This window comes from Equus asinus, chromosome 14, assembly GCF_041296235.1.
Source record: "Equus asinus isolate D_3611 breed Donkey chromosome 14, EquAss-T2T_v2, whole genome shotgun sequence".
Taxonomy (NCBI): domain Eukaryota; kingdom Metazoa; phylum Chordata; class Mammalia; order Perissodactyla; family Equidae; genus Equus; species Equus asinus.
This window is the reverse complement of record NC_091803.1, coordinates 7,948,947-7,971,579: the sequence shown is the minus strand read 5'-3', so window position 1 is coordinate 7,971,579 and position 22,633 is coordinate 7,948,947. Positions and strand designations below refer to the sequence as shown.

At 39.9% G+C, this 22,633-nt stretch overlaps 1 protein-coding gene and 1 long non-coding RNA gene across 2 annotated transcripts in view; one reads left to right on the top strand and one right to left on the bottom strand.

Annotated features, from left to right (window-relative positions):
- LOC139040145 (uncharacterized) overlaps window positions 1-22,633 on the top strand; it is a 135,599-nt gene that overhangs the window by 6,871 nt on the left and 106,095 nt on the right. The window lies entirely within an intron of this gene.
- Window positions 7,822-21,314, bottom strand: LOC139040144 (olfactory receptor 2AE1-like). The gene is made up of 2 exons (XM_070484217.1): window positions 15,983-21,314; window positions 7,822-15,375 (listed from the first exon to the last, which is right to left on the bottom strand). The coding sequence occupies exons 1-2, from the start codon at window positions 16,002-16,004 to the stop codon at window positions 14,423-14,425; spliced, it is 975 nt and encodes a 324-aa protein (XP_070340318.1). The 5' UTR covers window positions 16,005-21,314; the 3' UTR covers window positions 7,822-14,422.

Genomic DNA, 22,633 nt, shown 5'->3' with positions numbered 1-22,633 from the left:
TTTTCGAACTTTGCTGGTGGACTTGGGCTTCAGGTGAAAGTAGGACAATTTGTCCCACAGGCACCACCTTGTCAAGACTTTTCCATCTGTGAAGAGTTGATTGATTGGGTCACTGGGTTTAAAGAGGTTGGTTGGACAGTTTCATTGCTGGATGTTTATGACCCATATGTATTTAGAACAGAGCCCAGCATGGGGATTTTGATGTCCTCCTTCAGCTCAATAGGACAAGCACAGTCACCTCTTCCAACTCAAGTTATTGTCTAACATTCCTTTCAACTTGAGTAATCTTTATTTCTTAATTCCTATTAGATAATAAAAATACATGTAATAAAGTGTATGGTTCTATAATTTGTTATGGCTAACATCATACAGTAGTTAAGAGCATCCAGCCCTGTGATCAAAGGGGCTGCTTCTTTTAAATGGAATTTGTTGATTGTCCCTGAAACATTTTGGTTACACAGAACTAGATCATATTTTCAGATTTTAACAAGACTTCCCTCTGATTTCTTCAGAGTCCCTGTTCTGTGTAGCACGAGCTGTGGCCCTGCATCCAGGCAAGCTCCCCAGTGGAGAAAGGCTGCCTGCTGCTTTGACTGTGCCCTCTGCCCAGAGAAGGAGGTTTCCAATGACACAGGGCCAGATCTGGAGGAAGTTTCCTACTCATCCTTTCGTTTACGTCCTTATTCGTCCCCAAAATGGGGAGGATCGAGAATAGGACTGAAATCTCAAAGCTGTTCTTTCATTTACTCACTGATTTCTCCAGAAAAGTTAATAATCTTCCCTATGTAAGGATACTTTTCTCTTTGACCTGGTTCACTCCTACTTATCTTTTGACTCTCTGCATTACCTTCTCAAGAAAATATTTTGAAGGGCTATCCCAGAGTGACCTGTGTTTGTTTCTACCATGGAACCTAACACACGTCATTATGAGTATCTTGGTTTTATTGTATATAAGTCTTTCAACCAAATATGAACACATTGAAGGGTGCATGTTATTTAGCTTAATTTCTCAAGTTACTAGCACCGATGAGGACACACGTAAGTGTTCAGAAACAATGTGCATGACTTAACAAACGAAAAACATATCCTATATTTCTGCTATGAACCAGCCACTGTGAAATATGCTGAGGATGCATTTTAGTACCCCTGGTTGCCCTATCACACTTGTTCTCTGCCAGTTCAGAGTCAGGGAGCAAGGAGATGAACATGATGAGTGATCACAAGGAACATTATAAGGGTCACGATACAAGTGCAGTAAATACAAATATTGGGGTAGTATCTAACCTTACTTTGAGATGTCAGAATATTCCCCACAAAAGAAACAAAAAAGTACAAAAGTGTTTTATTTTAAGTACTGAAAGATAAGTAGAATTATAACAGCTGAATAAAGGAAGACTTCCTTGTCAGAGATAATTAGAATAGCACATTTCTTCCACTATTCGGGGACCTGACAAAAAGGTCTACTGTGGCTGAAAAACAGCAAGTCTAGGGTTGCATGGGACCCCAAGATGAAAGACTGGTCCTGAAGACTTTTCACACAATAACTAACATTTTGGAATTGCCAACAGACATTGCAGTTAAATAATGAAAAACTGAAAATACCATCTACACTTAAATTTGTGGACAACATAAAATGTTCACTTTCATTCCTGTCTTTTAACATTGCTCCAGAGTTCTGGGGGGTGGTGCAACAATTCATGAAACAAAAAGGGTGGTATTTATTAAAAAGGAAAACATAAGAAATTAAAATACATCATTTTATACAAAGAATACTCCAAAGAATCAACTGAAACAGTATAATTCCTAAAACTTGAAAGTAAAATCTCCTGGATATGAGATACAAATACAAAAATATATGATTTTTCTTTTTATAACAATAATCATGTAGATAAAATGATAAAATATTCCATTCACATAATACCAGTGTGTAATGTAACTCTGGGTAACTTGAAGGAGAGATGCACGGTGATTACCTAGTCAGTGGGGCTGGCCCGGTGGCATAGTGGTTAAGGTCATGTGCTCTGCTTCTGCCGCCTGGGGTTCTCCAGTTTGATCCTGAGTGCAGACCTGCACATTGCTCATCAAGCCATGCTTTGCTCGTGTCCCACATACAAAACAGAGGAAGACAGGCACAGCTCTTAGCTCAGGGAAAACTTTCCTCAAGGAAATAGAGGAATTTTGGCAACAGTTGTTAGCTCAGGGCCCATATTCTCCACCAAAAACAATAAAAATAAGAACAGGCAAAAATGAGCATTTTTGCCACAATTTGGGAAGAAGTTCCGTCTCCAAATAAGCACACAAAAAGCAGTGGCTTTCCGTGTACAAGTAACAACCCTATTAAAGATATAGCAGAAAAATATCCCAATAACATAGGAACAAATTTAAAATACTTAGTAATAAACTGCAAGTGTGCAAATCTGATTTAAAAACTTCTAAAATTTAATTGTTAATATAATACAATTTTTGAATAAGCAAAAGTCTCACATTATTTATTGATAGGACACCTTTATTTATTGATGGAATTGGAATGATAGCAAGTCTTACTAAATTTATTTGTAAATTGAAGGCATTTCATACTGAAATTTGCTTGAAAATGTGGACCTTTATGGAATGTATTTTAAAGTTGATACAGAGAATAATTTGGAGAAAATATTGGAAGAGAATTTTGATAGATAGGAGACTTCTGTTTCCGGACACTAAAATGTGTTCTTAAACTCTAACAATAAAGAAATGAGATACTATCCAAAAATACACACTTAAATATAGAACAGAACATGCAGCTGGGAATTGTGTCTAATAAAAATAAATAGGCAAATGGCTAGGAATAGCAAACCTTTGGACAGTGTTTATTAGATGCTAGGCACAGTTCTAAGAAGTGCTTTCCACACATCAAATCATTTAACAACAAGCCTCTGCATATAAAAACAGATAGTGATATCAACTCCATTTAAAGATGAGGAAATGGTGGCACAGGAGCTTACCCAAAGTCACCCTGCTGGCCACTGTGGAACCAAATTTCAACCTGATAATCTGGCTGAACTGTCCATGCATTTAGCCAACACAGTATGCTGCCTCCTTGACGAATTAATTAAATTTTTTACTTCACAGACCAAATTTCAATAACAGTATCAACCAATATTTCTATTTTCTCTTCCATAGGTCAATTGTAATTTTTTCTAGATATTAACAATACACAGAAAAATATAAAAGAAAATCAAGATCAATATTGACCAAATATCCAAATATGTCAAGGATCAGGAGTAGTGAGCAGTTAGTAGAAACAAAAAAATAAAAGGCAATTGATTTTCCTGAAGTTTCTCTTCCTCAGAATGAACATAAACCTTAGTGCTCAGAGGACTTCCACATCTGGAAGGATGGAGCAGACGCACTTTTCTCTATTCCGCCCTCTAAGTACAACTAAAACGCTGGGCATATATATAAAACAAACCTACGATGACTCTGAAATGTGAGAGAAGAGACACACTTGTAGGGACCGTGGGACCCAAGGAAGGCCATGGTGGTGAGTTTCCTGGGATTTCTTTTTGCTTCATATGTCCTAGACTTGGGTCTGAAGAAGCCAACAACCTGGAAAGGCCGGGGCACTTACAACATTCAAAAGCCCTAACAAAAGTCTGCTCTCTCTATCAAAAAGATCAGGAAACGGACAGGCTAGCAAGACAGAAAACTTTTAGACAAGAACTGCTCTAATCCACTCAAACATCATGGAAAAATCTGTGGCCCACTCCCACCAGGAAAGGCCAAGTGGGGAGTGTGGACAGCCACCCTTTCCACCTGCAACAAGGCAAGCTGCCAGGGTGGTATCAGAGATGGCCAAGTGGACAGGCAGGACATTTCTCACTTCTGGGCAGTGCCCAGGCCCTCTCCTGCCAGGTGGGGTGCATAGACTTCCCCCTACATGCCAACAATGAAGCACCCCTCCCCCCCAACGGGTGTTGTCTTAGAGGAGGCCAAGTGGAGAGTGAGGGCTTCCATCATGGTCCAGTAGTTACAAGGCTCCCTTTCCCTCACAGGGTAGTGAAGCCACACGGGCAGCAGTAAGGGGGCACTCCCACTCCTCCCAACCAGGGAGCTGCCATGGAAGCCTAGTGGGGAATCAGAACTCCTACCCCACCCAGAAGAAATGGGGACATCTTCCCTCATCATGTGTCAACAGAGGCTGAGTGGAAATCTTGGACTTCTCCCTCCCCTGCAGTAACAAGGAACCACTTTTCCCTTTTCCTAGCCAGAACCTTGGCAGAAGAAGCCAGATAAAATAGAAGGTTTAAATAAAATCCAGAGCTGCATATCACAATACCCAACATGTTCTGGTTTCCATCAAAAATCACTCATCATAACAAGAACCAGGAAGATCTGAACTGAGTGCAGAAAGAAAACCGATAGATGGTAACGCCAAGATCACAGAGATGTCAGAATTATTTAATAAATATTCTAAAGGAACTATCATAAAAATGTTCCAGTGAGCAATTATGAACATGCTTGAGAGAAATGAAAAAGTAGAAAGCCTCAGCAAAGAAATAGAAAGTTTCACCAATGAATGAATATTAGTGTCAATATCCTGGTGGTGACATTGTACTAGAGTTTTGCAAGGTGTTACCATTGGAGGAAACTGGGTAACGGGTACACGGGATCACCCTGTGTTATTTCTAACTGCATGCGAATCGACAATGACCTTAAAATAAAAAGTCTAGATAAAAAGTTAGACAGCTCAGACTTAGGAAAACAGACCAAAACTTAGCATTTCAGTGTCAATTAACACCTAGAAATTTAGGCTCATTGAAGATGTAAGTGTGGCTATTTTTGCCAATTCGTTGTTGATAATTCAGTCAGTTACTCAACAAGTAACTGTATTTGTATTCAACGATACATATGTTCAAGAAATCAATATTGAGTTCCTATTAGGTGCAACATACCAGATAAAGAGAGAGTAATGCTAAATACAAATACTAGTTATTGAGAGACCATGGTGCAGGTACATACCCATATACTCATTTTTTCCCATAAAAATAGCTATGGGGGTAAGTGTATCATCATTACTATTTTTCTGTGAGTTTAGTGCACTTTGAGCATAAATTTTTAAAAATTAAGTCCATGACTTTCTACATTATGGAATAAACATGTATCAATGATTTTATTTAACTAATTAATTAATGTGGAAATCAATGAGATGATAAAAGTGGTTCTAAGAACCACAGACCTTTTTTGTGAAACAGCGGTTTCTATAGTTCATCACTGGAAGCATTTTTTTGGTGTGGAAGATTAGTCCTGAGCTAACATCTGCTGCCAATCCTCCTCTTTTTGCTGAGGAAGATTGGCCCTGAGATAATATCTGTGCCCATCTTCCTCTGTATGTGGGACGCCTGCAACAGCATGACTTGATAAACAGTGTGGAGGTCTGTGACTGGGATCCCAATCAGCGAACCCAGGGCCACCAAAGCAGAGTACATGAAATTAACTGCTAAGCCATCAGGCCAGCCCCACCAAAAGCATTGTTGACAATACAACATCAACAAAAGAATGTTAGAATACAATTGCTAGGTTACATAGAAAAATGGTTAATGTCCTACAGGGCAATAAAACCATGATCTTTGGGTTTATCTTTCTCCTGGCTGCCACTCCCCAACAATGTACAGATTAACATGTAACTACACAGTGTTTGGGTTCTAATGAAACAATAAATCATTAAGTCAAACAGATATATAGTCCTAGATAAATAAATAACGCTTGTGCTGGCTGCTTAGATGATGCTAGAGTATGCCACTGAAAATGCATCCAGTCACCCTCTTACATTATTTCAAACTTTTTAATAATTTTTAACAAAATTGGTTAATCAGATTAGACCCCTAGTAAGTGGAAGAGCCCAAATTTTAATACTATTATAAGTCCAAATCTCATTTTCTTTCAAATAAACCACGTTTCCATTGAACATCCCCAGCTTAATAAAATAAGCAGGCAAGTAAATAAAAATTGCAATAAAGTGTAAAACTTGATTGTAGAAATATAAATAAGATGTGTTGGGAAATATAGAGTCAATAAGCCTTACACGGGCAAGGAATGCTACTCAGGTGAGATGATTCCAGCTCAGTCTAGAGACATGGTTGATAGTTAGTCAGGTGTAGAAGGGAAGAAAAGAGGTTCCAGGAAGAGAGAGAGAAGTTATACACACAGATATGAGGTTAATGGAGCATTTTAAGATTTAAAGACGGATTTCTTTTAAGATTTTAATAGTGTTAAAAGCTGTAAAAAGGCTATTAACCAAAAAAGGCACTAGGTCCAGATAGGTTTCACACGGGAATCTCATCAAACATTCAGAGACAAATTTCAGCCAATTTGAACTACACCATAAAATGTTTTAAAAAGAAATCTTCAGAGTTTTTGTTATTTCTTTTTGTTTATTATAATTCAATGTAAAATCAATGCGAACTTTTGGACAATTTTGAACTCGGTTCTGCCTCATTGTAAGTTGAATGTTCTTTCAAGTTCTTCCATTAAAGCATTTAAAAGGCCCTAATTGTGATGTGTTACTTTTTAATGGGCCTGAATACATTATCTAATATTTTATTTAAGGATTTAGCGTTTTCATAAATGAGGTTGGCCTACAGTTTTCTTTTTAGTGATGAATTAAATTTATGAACTTAAATCTATAGGAACTCCTCTTGAGAAAAAGTATCAAAATACAGAAATTTATCTAAACCCTCTAATTCTATGAGAATTACAACTTTTTAAGAGAAGAGGTGGTGATGAACATTAAATTTAGCAAACGGCATGTAATAGAAAGATCATCTGCTTTGAAGTCAGACAGTCTTGAGTAGAGCCAGGACTAGGGAAAGGTAGGTGAGGTGCCTGGGTGACAAAATTTAAGGAGGCACTCACTCTCAGGGTCAGGCAAGGGCGGGGTTGGCTCTTAAGTCTGGATCCCAGCCCAGCCTTCACTATCTCCAAGATCTCAGGTGAGTTACTTAAGCTCTTTAAGCCTCAATTATTTTCTCTGAAAAATGAGTCGATACTGTCTAGCTACCTCACAAGACTGTGGGAGAATTGAATATTTTTTCATCTGTCAAGTAAATTGCTTGGAATAGCACACGCGCACATTAAAATTTGTTCCTTTATCCTTGCTACCCAATCCCTCTCAAAAAAGTTGCTACAGGAGAGGTAGGTAGAACCTAGATAATAATGGACCTTTTTTGCATTGCTAGGAGTCTGGATTCCACCTAGAATGGTGGGTCTCAAAGTGTAGTATCTATACCAACAGCATCAGCATCACTTGGGAGCTTATTAGAAATGTAAATTCTGAGTTTCCAAATCAGGAACTCTGATAGTGTGGGCCAGCACTCTGCTTTAACAAGCCCTCCAGGTGATTCTAATATGCACTAATGTTTGAGAATTGTTTCTTTACAAATGGGAGAATAATTGTGGCATTTTAAGCGAGAAAGGTACGTGAATGGGTTTAAATAATAGAAACCTTAATTAGTACAATTGAGTTGATGAGACGTAAGAGGGCTTCAAGACAGAAGATAGGGTGACTCGTTAGGGAGTTGTCTTGTTAAAATAGAAGGGATTCAAATCTGAACAGAAATAGTAGAAGCTATAATGAATAGGAGATGTTTTTTAATTATTTGGATATCAGAATTAATGCAATTTTGAAGCTTAAGTGACAGTTTACGTCTTGGCCATCTCTATATCTGCAAAACTTTGGAAGCTCCATGCGTCACTAGAGGTTGTCAATAAATGCTTTCCTTTGAGTGAATGAATCCAGGATATGTGCGATCCTACCTCTATTTAAGTGATATAGATGGGTGTAATTTTTATTTGTAAGTTAAAACTTGTTCCTCTGTGTATGGAAGATGAACAAAAGAGATGATGTTAGGGCTCCTTGGCCTTTGATATAGCAAGAAAAAAATAGACAGCATTAACTTGGAATTTTTCTTCCTATAACGTTCCTTAGTTTGGTGTCTAATTATAGCAATTTGTCCAAATGTGAGTATTCTGGGGCTCATGAGAATCACTGAGCCCAAGTTAACGGCACTTTGCTTTTCTTGCTAGGTATGAAGCAATGTATGACATATCCAGACAATCAATACCCAAATCGTAATCAAGGTCATTGCCTCTTAAAGACTGTGACCTTATTGGCCTACGAAGATCCTCTGGGGATGGTACTTGCCTGTGCAGCCCTTTGTCTGTCTGCCCTAAGATCTGTGGTTCTTAGGAGTTTTCTGAAGTACAGGGACACCCTCACAGTCAAAGCTAATAACCAGTCTCTCAGTTACATCCTTCTCAAATGCCTCATCCTCTGCTTCCTGTGCTCCTTGCTCTTCAAGGGCCATCCCAACACTTCCACTTGCATCCTGCAACAAATGACATTGGAGTCATGTGGACTGTGGCTGTTTCCAGATTTTGGATAAAACCATCGCTGTAGTTCTGGCTTTCAAGATCACAACAGCAGGGAGAAAGATAAGGCAGTGGATGCTGTCAGGGGCACATAATTCCATCATTCCCATCTGCTCATCGATTCAAGTGATTTTCTCCCTTTTGTTCACCTAGATGCACATTCTGAGCCTACGCTCCTTATCATGTGTGCAAAAAGGGCTCTGTCATCATTTCTACCTTTCCTTAGGATACTTGGGTTCCTTGGCCCTCGTGAGCTTCACCTTGGCTTCTCTGGCCAGCAGACTCCTGACAATTTCAGTGAAGCCAAGTACCTGACATTCAGCATTTTGGTGTTCTGTGGTGTCTGGATCACCTTTCTCCCCCGTATACAAGCACCAAGGGGAAGAGCATGGTAGCTGCAGAGATCTTTTCCATCTTGGCTTCCAGTGCTGGGCTACTACGATGCATCTTTGCCCCCAAGTGCTATAATATTCTGCTAAAGCCAGATAGGAACACCCTGCCGGGATTAAGTGGTAAAACAAACTCTCACAGAAAATAAATACAAGATTTTAATTCACGGACTTCATGAAACATTTAGAAAGCTTGAAAATTATATGATACCTTAAAGAGTTCTTGCCCCACATCCTGCCATGGGTAGCCACATGTTCTAACATCTTCTCCTGGTTTGGAATGTCACGATTATTAGTATCAGATTCCTGTATATAAATCTGTGTTCTGGACTCACTCTTCTTTCATTGATTCTTTCCCTGAATGAATACCACCCTGTTTTCACTTTCTCTATTTCAGAGCATGTTCTGACAGCTGATAGCACCTGTTCTTGCTTGCTGCTCTTTTTCAGTTATCTTGCGTTCATTCTTACAAATTTTCTCCTTGATTTGACTTTTAGAATTGTTTTGGCAAAGTCCATAATACACATTAAGAGATTCAGATTCAAATTTATTGAACTTAAAGACTAATTTGATTAAGAACTGACTTCTTTGCAATAAAATGTTTCCCATTCAAGAATGTGTTTTATCCCCATTTATCTCACCATTTTCACTTTATTTATCAATGTTTTATTCTATTTCTGACTGGTCATTTGGGTTGTTACGTAGTGTATTGTTTCTCGTACATTTCTGGAGGTTACTTGTTGCTTCCATTGATTTGTAAGTTGATTGTCTTGGACTTCTAAGCTGTGAAAAACAATAAAATGATTCTTTCTGCTCAAGCTTTATCCTTATTGCTTTCTTATTGCATTGGCAAGATTCTCTAGTACAATGTCCAACAGTAGTCATAATTGTGAGCTTTTATTGCTCTTGGTTTTAGTGGAAATGTTCCTAAAGATTTTATCTGTTAAAATTTAATCCCACAACTAGAAGGACGTGCAACTATGATATGCAGCTGTGTACGGGGTTGGGGCGGGGGGGTTGGGGAGATAAAGCAGAAAAAAAAATTTATGTTGGTGGTACATTTCTGATCATACTTTTTTTAATATTTCATATGAACTTTATCTTTTTATTGAGGTAAAAGTGATTTATAGCATTATATAAATTTCAATTGTATCATTATATTTTGACTTCTATATAGGCTACCTTGTGTTCACCACCCAAAGTCGAGTTGCGATCCAAACAAATATCTCATTAATTATGAGAGTGCCCTGTCTGTGCTTTGTACATAAAATTTTTAAATGTGATAAAATACGCATAACAAAATTTACCATCTTAACCATTTTAATTGTATGATTCAGTACTTTTAAGTACTTTCACATTGTGTGCAACAAATTTTAATCTTTTCATTTTCTGAAAATGAAACTCTGTACTCATGGAACAATTCCTCAAACCCTCCTTCCCCAGCCCCTGACAACCACTATTCTACTTTCTATCTCTATGAATTTTACTACTCTGTGCATCTCCTATAATTGGAATCATATAGTATGTGTCTTTTCACGGATGGCATATTGCACTTAGCATATTTTCCTCAAGGTTCATCCATGTTGTAGCATGTGTCAGAATAAGAACTTTGATAGTCTATTCTCTTAGCAGCTTTCAAATATTCAATATGGTATTTCGTGTTGTGTGTGTGCTTTTTGGTGAGGAAGATTGGCCCTGAGCTAACATCTGTTGCCAATATTCATCTTTTTTCGTTTTTCTTCCCAAAACCCCAGCACATTGTTGTATATTATGTCCTTCTACTTCTTCTATGTTGGACGCTACCTCAGCATGGCTTGATGAGTGGTACTAGGTCCATACCCAGGATCCAAACTGCTGAACCCTGGACCACCAAGGCGGAGCATGTGAACTTAACCACTACACCCTCAGGCCAGCCCCCCCATATGGCATCGTTAACTATAGTCACAATGCTGTATATTGCATCCCCAGAATTTATTGATCTTACAACTGGAAGTTTCTAACTTTTGACCACCTTCACCCCCAGCTCTGGCAACCACCAATCTCTTCTCTGTATCTTTGAGTTCCATTTCTTTAGATTCCTCATATAAGTGAAATTGCACAGTATTTGTCTTTCTTTGTCTGGCTTATTTCACTTAACATAACACCCTCAAGGTCCATCCCTGTTGTCACAAATGTCAGAATTTCCTTCCTTTTTATGGCTGACTAATATCTCATTGTATATATATGTTACATTTTCTTTATCCATTCATCCATAGATGGACACTTCAGTAGTTTCCATGTCTTGTCTACTATAAATAACACTACAGTGAACATGGGGATGCAGACATCTTTTCAAGATAGTGATTTCACTTCCTTTGAATATATACCCAGGAATAGAATTGCTGGATCATATAGTGATTCTATTTGTATTTTTTGAGGAATCTCCACTCTGTTTTCGATGGTGGATGTGCCAGTCTACATTCCCACCAACAGTGCACATTGATTCTCTTTTTCCACATCCTCTCCAACACTTGTTATTTCTTGTCTTTTTAACAAGCCATTCTTCAGGCATGAGGTGATATCTCATTGTAGTTTTCATTTGCATTTATCTGGGGTGTATTGCTATTGAGTTGTATGAGTTCTTTATGTGTTTTTGATAGTAACTAATTTTCAGATTTATTATTTGAAAATATTTCTCTCATCTTCTAGGTTATCTTTTCATTTTGTTGGTGGTGTCACATGCTGTGCAGAAGTCCTTTAGTCTGATGTAGTCTCAATTGTTTAGTTTTGCTTTTCTTGTTGCTTCTGCTTTTGGTATTAAACCCAAAACGTCATTATCAAGACTAATGTCCCAGAGCTTAGCCCCTATGTTTTCTTCTAAAGATTTTATGGTTGCAGGTCTTACTTTTAAGTCTTTAATCCAATATGAGCTGATTTTTCCTAATCATATCCCTAAAGATTAGTGATGCTGAACATATTTTCATGTGACTGTCGGCCGTTTGTACAACTTATTTGGAGAAATGTCTAGACAAGTCCTTGATCATTTTTTAATCAGGTTGTTTTATTGCTGTTTTTGAGTTGTAGTCATTTTTATATATTTGGATATATATATCAGACAGTTGGTTTACAAATATTTTATCTCATTCCATAGGTGGTCTTTTCACTCTCCTGATTGTGTCCTGTGCTTAACAGAACTTTGTAAATTTTGATGTTGTCCAATTTATCTCTTTTTACTTCTGTAGCCTGTGTTTTTCTATCATATCCAAGAAATCAATGGGCAAATACAATGTCATAAACATTTTCTTCTATGATTTCTTCTAACAGTTTTGTAGTTTTAGCTATTACGTTTTACTTTTTGATACATTTTCAGTTATTTTTGTATATGGTGTAAAGTAAGCGTCCAACTTCATTCTTGTGCATGTCCAGTTTTCCTAGCACCATTTAGCGAAACAAACTGTCCTTTCCCTATTGAATGACCTTGCCCCCTTGTTGAAAATCATTTGACCATATAGGTGAAGGTTCGTATTTGAGCTCTCTGTTCAGTTCCGTTTGTTGATATGCCTGTCTTTATGCCAGGGCTGCACTGTTTTGATCACCATGCTTTTGTATTAAAGTCTCGAAATCAGGAACTGGGAGTCCCACAGCTTTATTCTCTTTCAGGATTGTTTTGGCTATTTGAGGTCCCTTGATTCCATATGCATTTTAGGATAGGTTTTTCTTTCCTGAATAAATTCCAGTGGGATTCTGGTAAAGATTGCATTGATTCTGTAGGTCACTTTCAGTAGTATGGACATCATAATAACAGTAAGTGTTACAAACCTGAACCCGGAATATCTTCTCAGTTATTTATGTCTCCTTAATTTCTTTAAGCAGTGTTTTCTATTTTCACTGGACAACTCTATCAATGCATTGGTTAAGTTAATTCCTAGATATTTTATACTTTTTGATTCTTTTTGTAAATGGAATGAATTTGGACCCTTACCTGACACAATATATACAAAAGTTAACTGAAAATATATCCAAAATCTAATGTAAGAGCCAAAATTGTAAAATGCTTAAGAAAATCTGGGGGTGAAGCTTCATGGTTTGCCAATGACCTCTTGGATATGACACAAAAAGCACAGACAACAAAAGTAAAAGTAGATAAATTGGAATACATCAACATTTAAAAGTTCTGTTCATCAGAAGACACAACCAACAGAGGGAAAAGACAAACTATGGAATGAGATAAAATATTTGTGAACCATCCATTGGCTAAGCAGTTAATATCCAGAACATATAAACAATGATTACAATAACATAGTTTTATATCTCTTTTCAAAAGGAGCCCACATAAAAACTGTATTATTTACTTTGGCACATGCCAGAAATACACAAATAACCATCCATACTCTTCACTTAGATTGTTTCATTCTCCAATGATTTTATAGGATTCCCGACAACGTCATAGTTGCATGTGTCGAGGGAGAGGTAGCTGAGGAACAATCCCCTGTCTCTAACTGGGATTGTGAGCCAGCTGTGTATGCAACACCCTTGTGCCTTCAGAAACCACCCAGGCCCAGTTTCTGTAAATATTAATTCTCCCTGGTTGTGGAGTGTTACAGGGTAAATTCAACCTTAGGGCTAGGTGGTTGAGATGACACCCAACTCATGATCATTGGCTCACCTGGTTACAAAATGCCAAAAGCTGTTTCTCAAAGGGAAAATACTTACTTGTCAAAGAGAGTATAACTGTACTCTCAAACCTTAAGGGTCATTCTTATGAAGAAGGTCCCAGGGCTTCCTGACATTTTTATCTAGTAGAGGTAGTATGATATAGAAATTTGTCCCTCATTTTGGCATCCCTCAGACTACTACACCTCAGGAAAGTTCGTGGAGATATTAGCCCTCTGAATTTGACTGGTATTAATCCCTGAATATCTGACACAAAATGAGTCTTACCAAGTCATCAATTGTGTGATTCATTTTTAGGTCTCTTCCCCTCTCTGAATGAGACTTCATTAATGTCATGGGGATAGTAAAGCAATCTATGTCCTGTCACTTATTTATCCATGTAACAAATACTCATTGATCACTTCTCTCATGTCAGGCTGTTTTATTGTCTCTGGTGAGACAATAGTAACCCAAACAAAGTCCTAGCCATCAGGGAGCTTACATTCTAGTAAAACAGACAAAAAATATAATATAATATAACAATACAGTGCAAAATCATGCAAAGAAGTGTTACAAAGTGGACGCAGGGGACAGAGAAGGATGAGTGCCATTTGGATAGGTTACTCAGGGAAACACATTAGGGCAAGCTTACATTTAAAAAGAGATAAAAAGGAAATGAAACAGGGTCTACCACTTTCAAGACTTGATCTTGGGCTTCTCAGTGTCTAGAATGGTGAAAAATTAATGTTTGTTGTTTAACCTACCCAGTCTATGGTATTTTTGTAACAGCAGCCCGAATGGACTAAGGTAAGTACTCTATAGTGCTTGGAGGCCTGAGACCAAGTTAGAAGACTGGAATTGTGTGTTGACCACTTCATTTATGCAGCAGTCATCAGGGATATGGACCCTTGAAAACTCTTAGGGGCTTGCCCAGATCAATCCGAGGAGGTTATCCCATTCCTCTCTTACACTCAGAGCAACTGCAATTGCTGTCTTTAAGTGATAACATCTCTCCCCAGCACTCTCCTCAGAGCCTTCGCTACATTCTCATTCCAGAGAGTATACATTACAGGATTCAGTGTGGGAGTAACGATACTATAGAACACAGAACCAACTTTGCCTTGCAATGGCGTGCGCTTGGACCTGGGCCTCATATGTGAGAATATGTAGGCACCAAACCAGAGGGAAACCACAGTGAGGTGAGAGCTACAAGTGGCAAAGGCATTTCTCTTACCCCCAGCTGAAGGCATCTGAGTGGCACTATGGAGGATGAAGATGCAGGATGTACAAATTGGAAAGATGGGGAGAAGGAGAAGCAGGACACTGCTGACGCACACAGTGGTCTCATAAGCAGTAATGTCTCCGCATACCAACTTCACAACAGCTGGAAACTCACAATAGAAAGGGTGGCTTTTTAGAGGCCCACAGAAATGGAAGTGCATCAAGGACACTGTGTGAAATAGGGAGTTTATGGATGATCCCAACCATGACATGACAGCCATCATCGGTCCCACCCTTCTGTTCATGAGAACAGTGTAATGCAGTGGATGACAGATGGCAACATAGCGGTCATAGGACATGAGCGCTAGGAGGAGACACTCCGCACCAGCCACAGACAAATAGAGGAAGTGCTGGGTCACACAGCCGGCAAAGGAGATGGACTTCTTGCCAGATACATAGTTGGTAGCCATCTTGGGGACGGTTGTGAAGACATACATCAGATCCATAACGGAGAGCTGGCTGAGCAGCAGGTACATGGGTGTATGAAGCGGGGGATCTGCACAGATGAGGAGATTGGTGAGGGTGTTGCCGCTCACTGCAATCAGGAAGACCATCAGGGGCAAGGCGAAAAGAAAAAGGTGGGTGAGGTAGTCATCAAAGAGGCCTTCAAGGATGAAGTCTGCCAGAGAGGTCTGATTCCTCTGCCACATCTCCCCTTTCTGTGTCCCTTGGGAAACAGGAAGTGGAAAGGAAGAGCGACATCAGAAATACTGGGGTTCAGCATACCTCACAATATGACCTTTTGATCTACAAAAGAATCTTTGAAGAAAAATTTTTCTATTTCTAATTATACAACAGGTCAAATTGTTGAAGTAACCATTTAGAAAAAGTGAGAACTTCAAATTTCTCTTCACAAACATGGTCACTCTGAAATTCTAGAATCTTCTGGCCCCTTTAAGTGCCAAACTTCAAAACAATAGTCTCTCCTCATTAAGTAAGAAATATATAACCACCTATATATATATTTTATAAGTACATATACACACAAATACACTTTTATAAAATATGTAAACACATATATACAGTTTCATATTTTTGTAAACATTTGTACTTTTATCCTTATGTATACAATAAATTTTCTATATATTATATTTATATGTATAAATAATACATGAATACTATTTTTGCTTATTATACCAGTCAAGGTTTAACCAGAGAAGCTGAACCACTAAGAAATTGATAGATACGTAGACATATACATTTAATAGATTGTATGGAAATTTGGCCCTGTGAAAGTGTGAAAGCTGGTTAAGCAGTCTGTGTGAGGCTGTTACCTTTGTGTCTGATGCTGGACATTGATAGGCCTTGTGGCAAGCAGTCACGAAGGGAAGATGGGTATGAAGTGTGGTAGATCAATTGCAGGCTGGAACCCACATGCTTCAGCTGTGACCCTGCAACGTGGACTGAAATTCACGTCCTTTCTTGCTGTCTCTGGAATTTGTGGTATGGCTATCTTGTGGAAGCTGGGGTCCTTCTTCATGAGGCTGAACACACACACCTGGCCCAGAAGTCACAGATGCTAAAGGAAGGTTGAGGGCAAGGTAGAGCCAATCTCAGGCCCAGATGCTGCTTCACAAGAATGAGGTGAGGCAGCATATCACCAACTTTACGGTCTGTAAACAACACAGCAGCTGCTTCCCTTCTGCCTCGACATCTCCCTGAGAATCTTTCCTGTGGCTCCCCTTAGCCAGAAACACACAAACGTGGGAACTCTGGGAAATGTAGTTCATCCTAGCCACATTGACACATTACAAAGCGACCAGAGTCCATCCCATGTCAATTTGGTACACATACACATCTCCTTAAAGCACACGTAATCACAAAATAAACAGGACAAAGTCATCCTCCTGCCTAACATGGTATAACTATCCTGCATACAACCAAAATCATGCCAAACATTCATAAAAAACAGGGAAGAAATGCCCATTACTATTGTCCACAGAATGAGTCATCCTATCCACGTGCTAACCTATTCTGTGGATGTCAGTTAGGACTCTTCCTCAGTCACTCCTGTTCATGCAAATGGACCCACAAACAAGGTAGCCATGGAAGACATGATGGAGGCTACACATGGACTCAGCAACATGGACTTCCACTCACCAAGTTCCACTGTTGGGTGCCCAACCTGCCAGCAACTGAGACCAAGATTGCGTCCTTGATACGGTATTACTATCCAGGAGAACAGCCAGCTACTTGGTGGTAGAGTGGGTCAACTGGATAACTTTCATCGTGGAAGGGAGAGTGCTTTGTTTTTATTACAATAGACGCTTACTCTGGATATAAATTTGCCTTCCTTGCGTACAGTTGCTGCCAAAAAACCACCTGTGGACCTATAGAATGCTTTACTCACCATAGTGGTACTCCATGAAACATTGCTTCTGCCTAAGGAACTCATTTCACAGCAAATGAAGTGTGGGAATGGGCCCATGCTCATGGAATCCACTGGTCTTAGCATATTCTCCATCTTCCTAAAACAACTGGCTTAATATGATGGTGGAAGGGGCTTTTGAAGACTCGGTTATGGCAACAGCTGGTCGGAAACACCTCATATGGCTGGGACAATGTCCTCCAGGATGCAGTAAATCCTGTTAATCTGCATCTAATTTCTGATGCTGTTTCTTCCATCAATCAGTTTCTCGGGACCAGGCATCAATAGGTAAAAATGGGAATGAGTCCTCTCACTATAAAATTTATAATTATGATCCACCAGGAAAATCTTTGCTTCCTGTTTCTGCACTTTTAGGCTCTGCTGCGTTAGAGGTCTTTGTTCCAAAGGGAAGTATTTTTCTACCAGGTGACACAACAAGGATTTCATTTACTGATAATTGAGCCTGCTACCCTGCCACTTTTGGCTCCACATATCACTGAATCAACAAGCTAAGGAGGTACTATATACTGGCTGATGTGACCGATCCTGAGTAGCAAGGGGAAATTCAGTTGCTACTACACCATGGAGATAAGGAGGAGCATGTCTGCAATGCAGGAGATGTTCTAGGGAGCCTCTTTGTGATGAAAGTCAGGGGAAACCCATAACCACCCAATTCAGACAGGACTACTAAGGGCCCAGATCATTCCGGAATGAAGTTGGTGTCACCTCACCTGACAAGGAAGCTGACCAGCTGCACACTAAGGGAATATGAAATGGGGAGTGAATGAAGACAGCTGTAAACACCAGCCGTGCTCATGTGAGCTGCTGCAAAACAAAACTGTAACAGTACAGCCCTTTCTTCCTTGTTTTGATATGAACGTTTGGTTCACATATATTAACTAAATATTTTTGTCTTCATCCTCTCCATCATCACCTTTTCTAACATACGATATAACAAAATGGTTAGGTTCATATCTCGGTATTTAAGTTATATGACATAAAAGGAGGGGTATGAATCAGATAGGAGTAAATGAATTTTGCCTAAAAACCTAAAAGGATTTTGTATCCTCTTATGGGGAAAGGCACAGTGTCTTTTATATCCTCTTCTTGAGAAAAGGTTAACATGTTTTTCATTGTACATGGAAAGCTTTATCATGTTAGGTGGAAGGAAAACTCAGTACTGTCTTTATTTGGAAGTTAAGAATAGTTTAAAGAAATATGAATAGGTGCCAGGTTGAAACATAATAAAGCCATTGTACTTATGTACTTAAAAACAAACAGGATATGTGTCCTAGGTAGACCTGAGAGCCTTCAAATTATAGATCAGGCTGATAAAACTAGGATTATAATATTTAATCAACCAAATCTCCCAATCAGCCCTGTATCTAATTCTCATATGCACACTTCTCAAAATGAGAGTTGGCAGCCATGGTGAAGCCTAGTGCAAAATACTAATCTACATTGATCCTCAAAATATCCACTCTATCCCTCTTTGTGTTTTTCCTCCTAAATGTTTCCCTAGCTCTCCATGCATTCCACACTATCTTAGTTTCTAAAGTGAAGAATTCAGAACAGAACGTATTCTTTAAAGTATAATTTGACCATAAGAAAGAAGTCACATGTATTAACTCTCTCCATATTAATGCAGCCTAGTATCATTATATTGGCTGTCACCTCACACTGTTATTTCAAATTCAGCTTCTTGTGGACTAAGGGCCCAAATCTTCCGCATTCCCCCTGATCACTCCAGCCCTAACCAGACATCCACACATTTCCCTTTTACTAAAATATTCATATATTTCCTATCTCTTTCCTCATTTTTTTCCCATTTTTCTCTGTAAATCTCTGTAGCGTAACTTTTCCATCATCTGATTCATGTCGTCTCTCTTTCTGCCCCAGGTAGCTTTTATAATAATTTCCCATTCCAATTTGCAGCTCTCAACTGGCTTTTTTTTTCCTCTGCCTCATCAGGCAGCTTTCCTCATGAACTGACTAATATCACCTTCATATTTAAGGAATGAGGACATAAACTGACAATGTCAGAGTGTGCGCCAGTTTCTGAAAAGGATTTCATGGATACCTGAAACACCAACATTACCTTACCTGAAATTTCCTCTGCAGAGGCTTGTGGGCAGAACAAGTATAGAAGTGAAATAGAGAGGCCAGGATAGGCCCACGCTGACTCACACATTGGCTATTGGTCATCCAAACAAGTCTTTTCTGAGGTGCTCATCAGACTTCCTTCTCTAACCCTGGAACTCTCTTTTTACTGGTGGAATGGCATAGACTATATTGTCCTCCACAGTCAGCACTGATTATGCTAACTATCCTAGTGACAGACCATCATCAAGAGCAAGAGTGCATGTAATTCTGTAAGGCTCTTGCAAGGTATGCTCAGGTTTTGAGCTCCATCAGCACACGCCAGGATAGATTAAGTAACTGGACTTCCTTAACGTCTACTAGTTGGGTCTTTGAATCATGCAAATGCTTCTGCTGCCTCTAAACCTATATTTCAGATGCCTCTCCATTCCAAACTGGCCATGCAAGCTTAGGCAATAAGAATTTCAATTAATGTTACCTGATTAAGAAGCTACATCTAACACCAGCTTAATCATCAATGGGCCTAGAGTCAAAAGAAAATCTGTTTTGTGTTTTCTGCTATTTTGAATCGTTGAAGGCACTCTCTTCTTAGCTTCATACCCCCTTTTCTATTTAATAAAACCAGAATTTGCCTTTAGCACTGGTCTTTTTAGAATTAGCCCCTTCATGACTCCGTGAATGTTTTCTTATCAGGAATGAGACTTGGTCTGAAACAAGGCAAATGTGAGGGAAGAGGAGTACTGTCTGTGAGAAATGAATCAAGCCCTAGTCCAAATGACCTATGATGATGTCGCCTGAGGCAAATCAAAGACACTAAGTAGATGGCATCAGAGATTCCAACCCAGAGGACACATCCTGAATCTCTTCTGAAAACCATTACTCAAGATGCCAGTTACACTTGTATGCACGGAGATGAGTATTCCCAAAGGGCTTTCCTGGACTCAGTCTGTAGAGGTCAGGAGAACTAGTTATCTCAATGAACGTGGCTCTGAAGACAACATGGGGACATCTTCTCTAAGGGTCAATTAACCGTGGAGAGAAATATTCCCTAGGGTCCCTGGCTTTTTTCCATCTTGGAACCAAGTTCTCTGTACTCTTTTTGTATCCAACCCTTGTGAGAAGACAGTGAGAAAGATCTAGCCTCTATTACCCACAAGACACTTTTGAGGTTTCCCCATGTGCTATATCATAGAAGAGAAGTCAAGGAATGGAAGCAGGAAATTACTGCTAGCATTCCTCACTCTCGCTGTTGGTCATACTCCAATTTTATACACTACATTAATATAACATGTGAAAAGATTTCAGATACAGAAGTAAAATAACATCATTAGCTATCAGGGAAATGCAAATCAAAACTACAAAGAGGGATCACCTCACTCTGGTCAGAATGGCTATAATTAACAAGACAGGAAACAACAAATATTGAAGAGGATGTGGAGAGAAGGGAGCGCTTGTTCACTGCTGGTGGGAGTGCAGACTGGTGCAGCCACTATGGAAAGCAGTATGGAGTTCCCTCAGAAAATTAAGGATAGATCTACCATATGATCCAGCTATCCCACTGCTGGGTATTTATCCAAGGAACTTGAAAACACAAAGGCACAAAGATACTGGCACCCCATGTTCGTTGCAGCGTTATACACAATAGCCAAGACTTGGAAGCAACCTAGGTGCCCATCAGGGGACGAATGGATAAAGAAGATGTGGTATTTATACACGATGGACTACTACTCAGCCATAAGAAAAGATGAAATCTGGCCATTTGTGACAACACGGATGGGTCTTAAGGGTATTATGCTGAGTTAAATAAGTCAGGGCGAGAAACTCAAATTCCATATTATCTCCCTCATAAGTAAAGGATAAAAACAATGACAAACAAACACATAGCATTGGAGATTGGATCGGTGGTTGTCATAGGGGGAGGGGGCAGGGGGGAGGGCATAGGGGTGATGAGGCTCCCATGTGAGGTGACGGACTATAATTCATTTTCTGGTAGTGAACACGATGTAATCTACACAGAATTCGAAATATATTATGATGTACATCAGAAAATAAATAAATAATTAATTTTAAAAAAAGAAACGTGACAGCTGCATCATGGTAAAGTCAGTTGTTCTCTTTGTCTGTCCACTTTATGTTACACCTAGTGGGACATCAATTGACCAAAAAAGGACTCGCTGCAAAGAACACCAGAATGCCTGAGACTTCTGTGCATCTATACGTCAAAAGGTTGGTGGGCCAGAGCAATGGAACTAGGGAAGCAGCCCCCTCCCCCTCCGAAGGCAGTGGCAATACAAAATGTGTATGCTGCCAGCGGTGGTTCTGGTGTCCTAACCTGAGGAGCACAGCTGCATGCATCAGCAGCCTGAGGCTACAGGAGCAGGCATGGTGCTTGTTGCATAGCCCCTCTTTGTCCCAGCAGTGGTGGGTGGTGCACACGACCTGAGGCTTCAGGACACACAGCAGTGCCAGCGACCCAGCTCCCTCTCTCTCTCTGACAGTGGCTCTGGTGTTTCCAGCCGTGGGTACAGCATCCACAGCACAGATATCCACAGCAAGGGTGGTGGTGCTCTGACCTGAGATTTCAAAATGCTCACCAGCGCGGGCCAGTGACCAGAGACTGCAGGAAGAACAATGACATTCGGTTTAGCCCTACCCCACCCCCCACGATGGTGGGGGGCGCCCATGCCCTGAGACTGCAGGCAACACAGCAGTGCCAGTGAACGAGCCCCCTCCGTTTCCCCAGACAGCAATGACTCTGACCCTGGTCTTTCAACATCAAGGGCTGCATTCAAAATGCAGATACCACTGGCAGAGGCAGTGGTGCCCTGATGCGAGGTTTCAAAAATCACACTTACCCACAACAACAACCAGAGGCTACAGGAGGAGAAAAGGTACTTCTGGCTTCACACCTGCCCCTCCGACAGCAGTGTAAGGTAGCATCTTCAACCTGAGGTGTCAGGAGCCACAGCAGAACTTGTGACACAGCCTCCAGCGGCAGCACCTCTGACATGGGCTCTACCACCATTGGGGGCTGCATACCGGACCCTGGGCCCATGCAACACCCATAAATCCAATGCCTCTAACCCATGTGTTTCTCTGGCAGTTCTCTTTGCCCAGGCAGATATGCATCTGTCTTGGGTGGCTGTTCCAGTTACCTTTAGCTAGTTAACAAATTATCCTGAAACTTGGCAACTTGCAAGAATTGTTTTATTTTTCTCACTATTTTGTGGGTCAGGAGTTTGGTAAGGGTTTAGCTCGGCAGGTCTTCCGTGGGGACTCTCGTATTGTTGCCATCTGATGGTGTGCAGGCTGTGTCATCACCAGGCTAGACTGGGATGATCATCCAAGATGCCGTTTCTTCTTCTTTGTCCTCTTTTAAGCCTATTTATTTTTATTTTCAGTGATTATGAAGACACATATCTATTGAAGCTTCAGGTCATTAAGCCAATGCACTCCA

Bases quoted from the DNA above. Each gene is read 5' to 3' on its own strand.
- LOC139040144 (XM_070484217.1), bottom strand. From the start codon at position 16,004: ATGTCCAGCATCAGACACAAAG. The intron at 15,376-15,982 runs GTAACAGCCTCA...CTGTTTCCCAAG, and splicing joins GTCCAGCATCAGACACAAAG to GGACACAGAAAGGGGAGATG.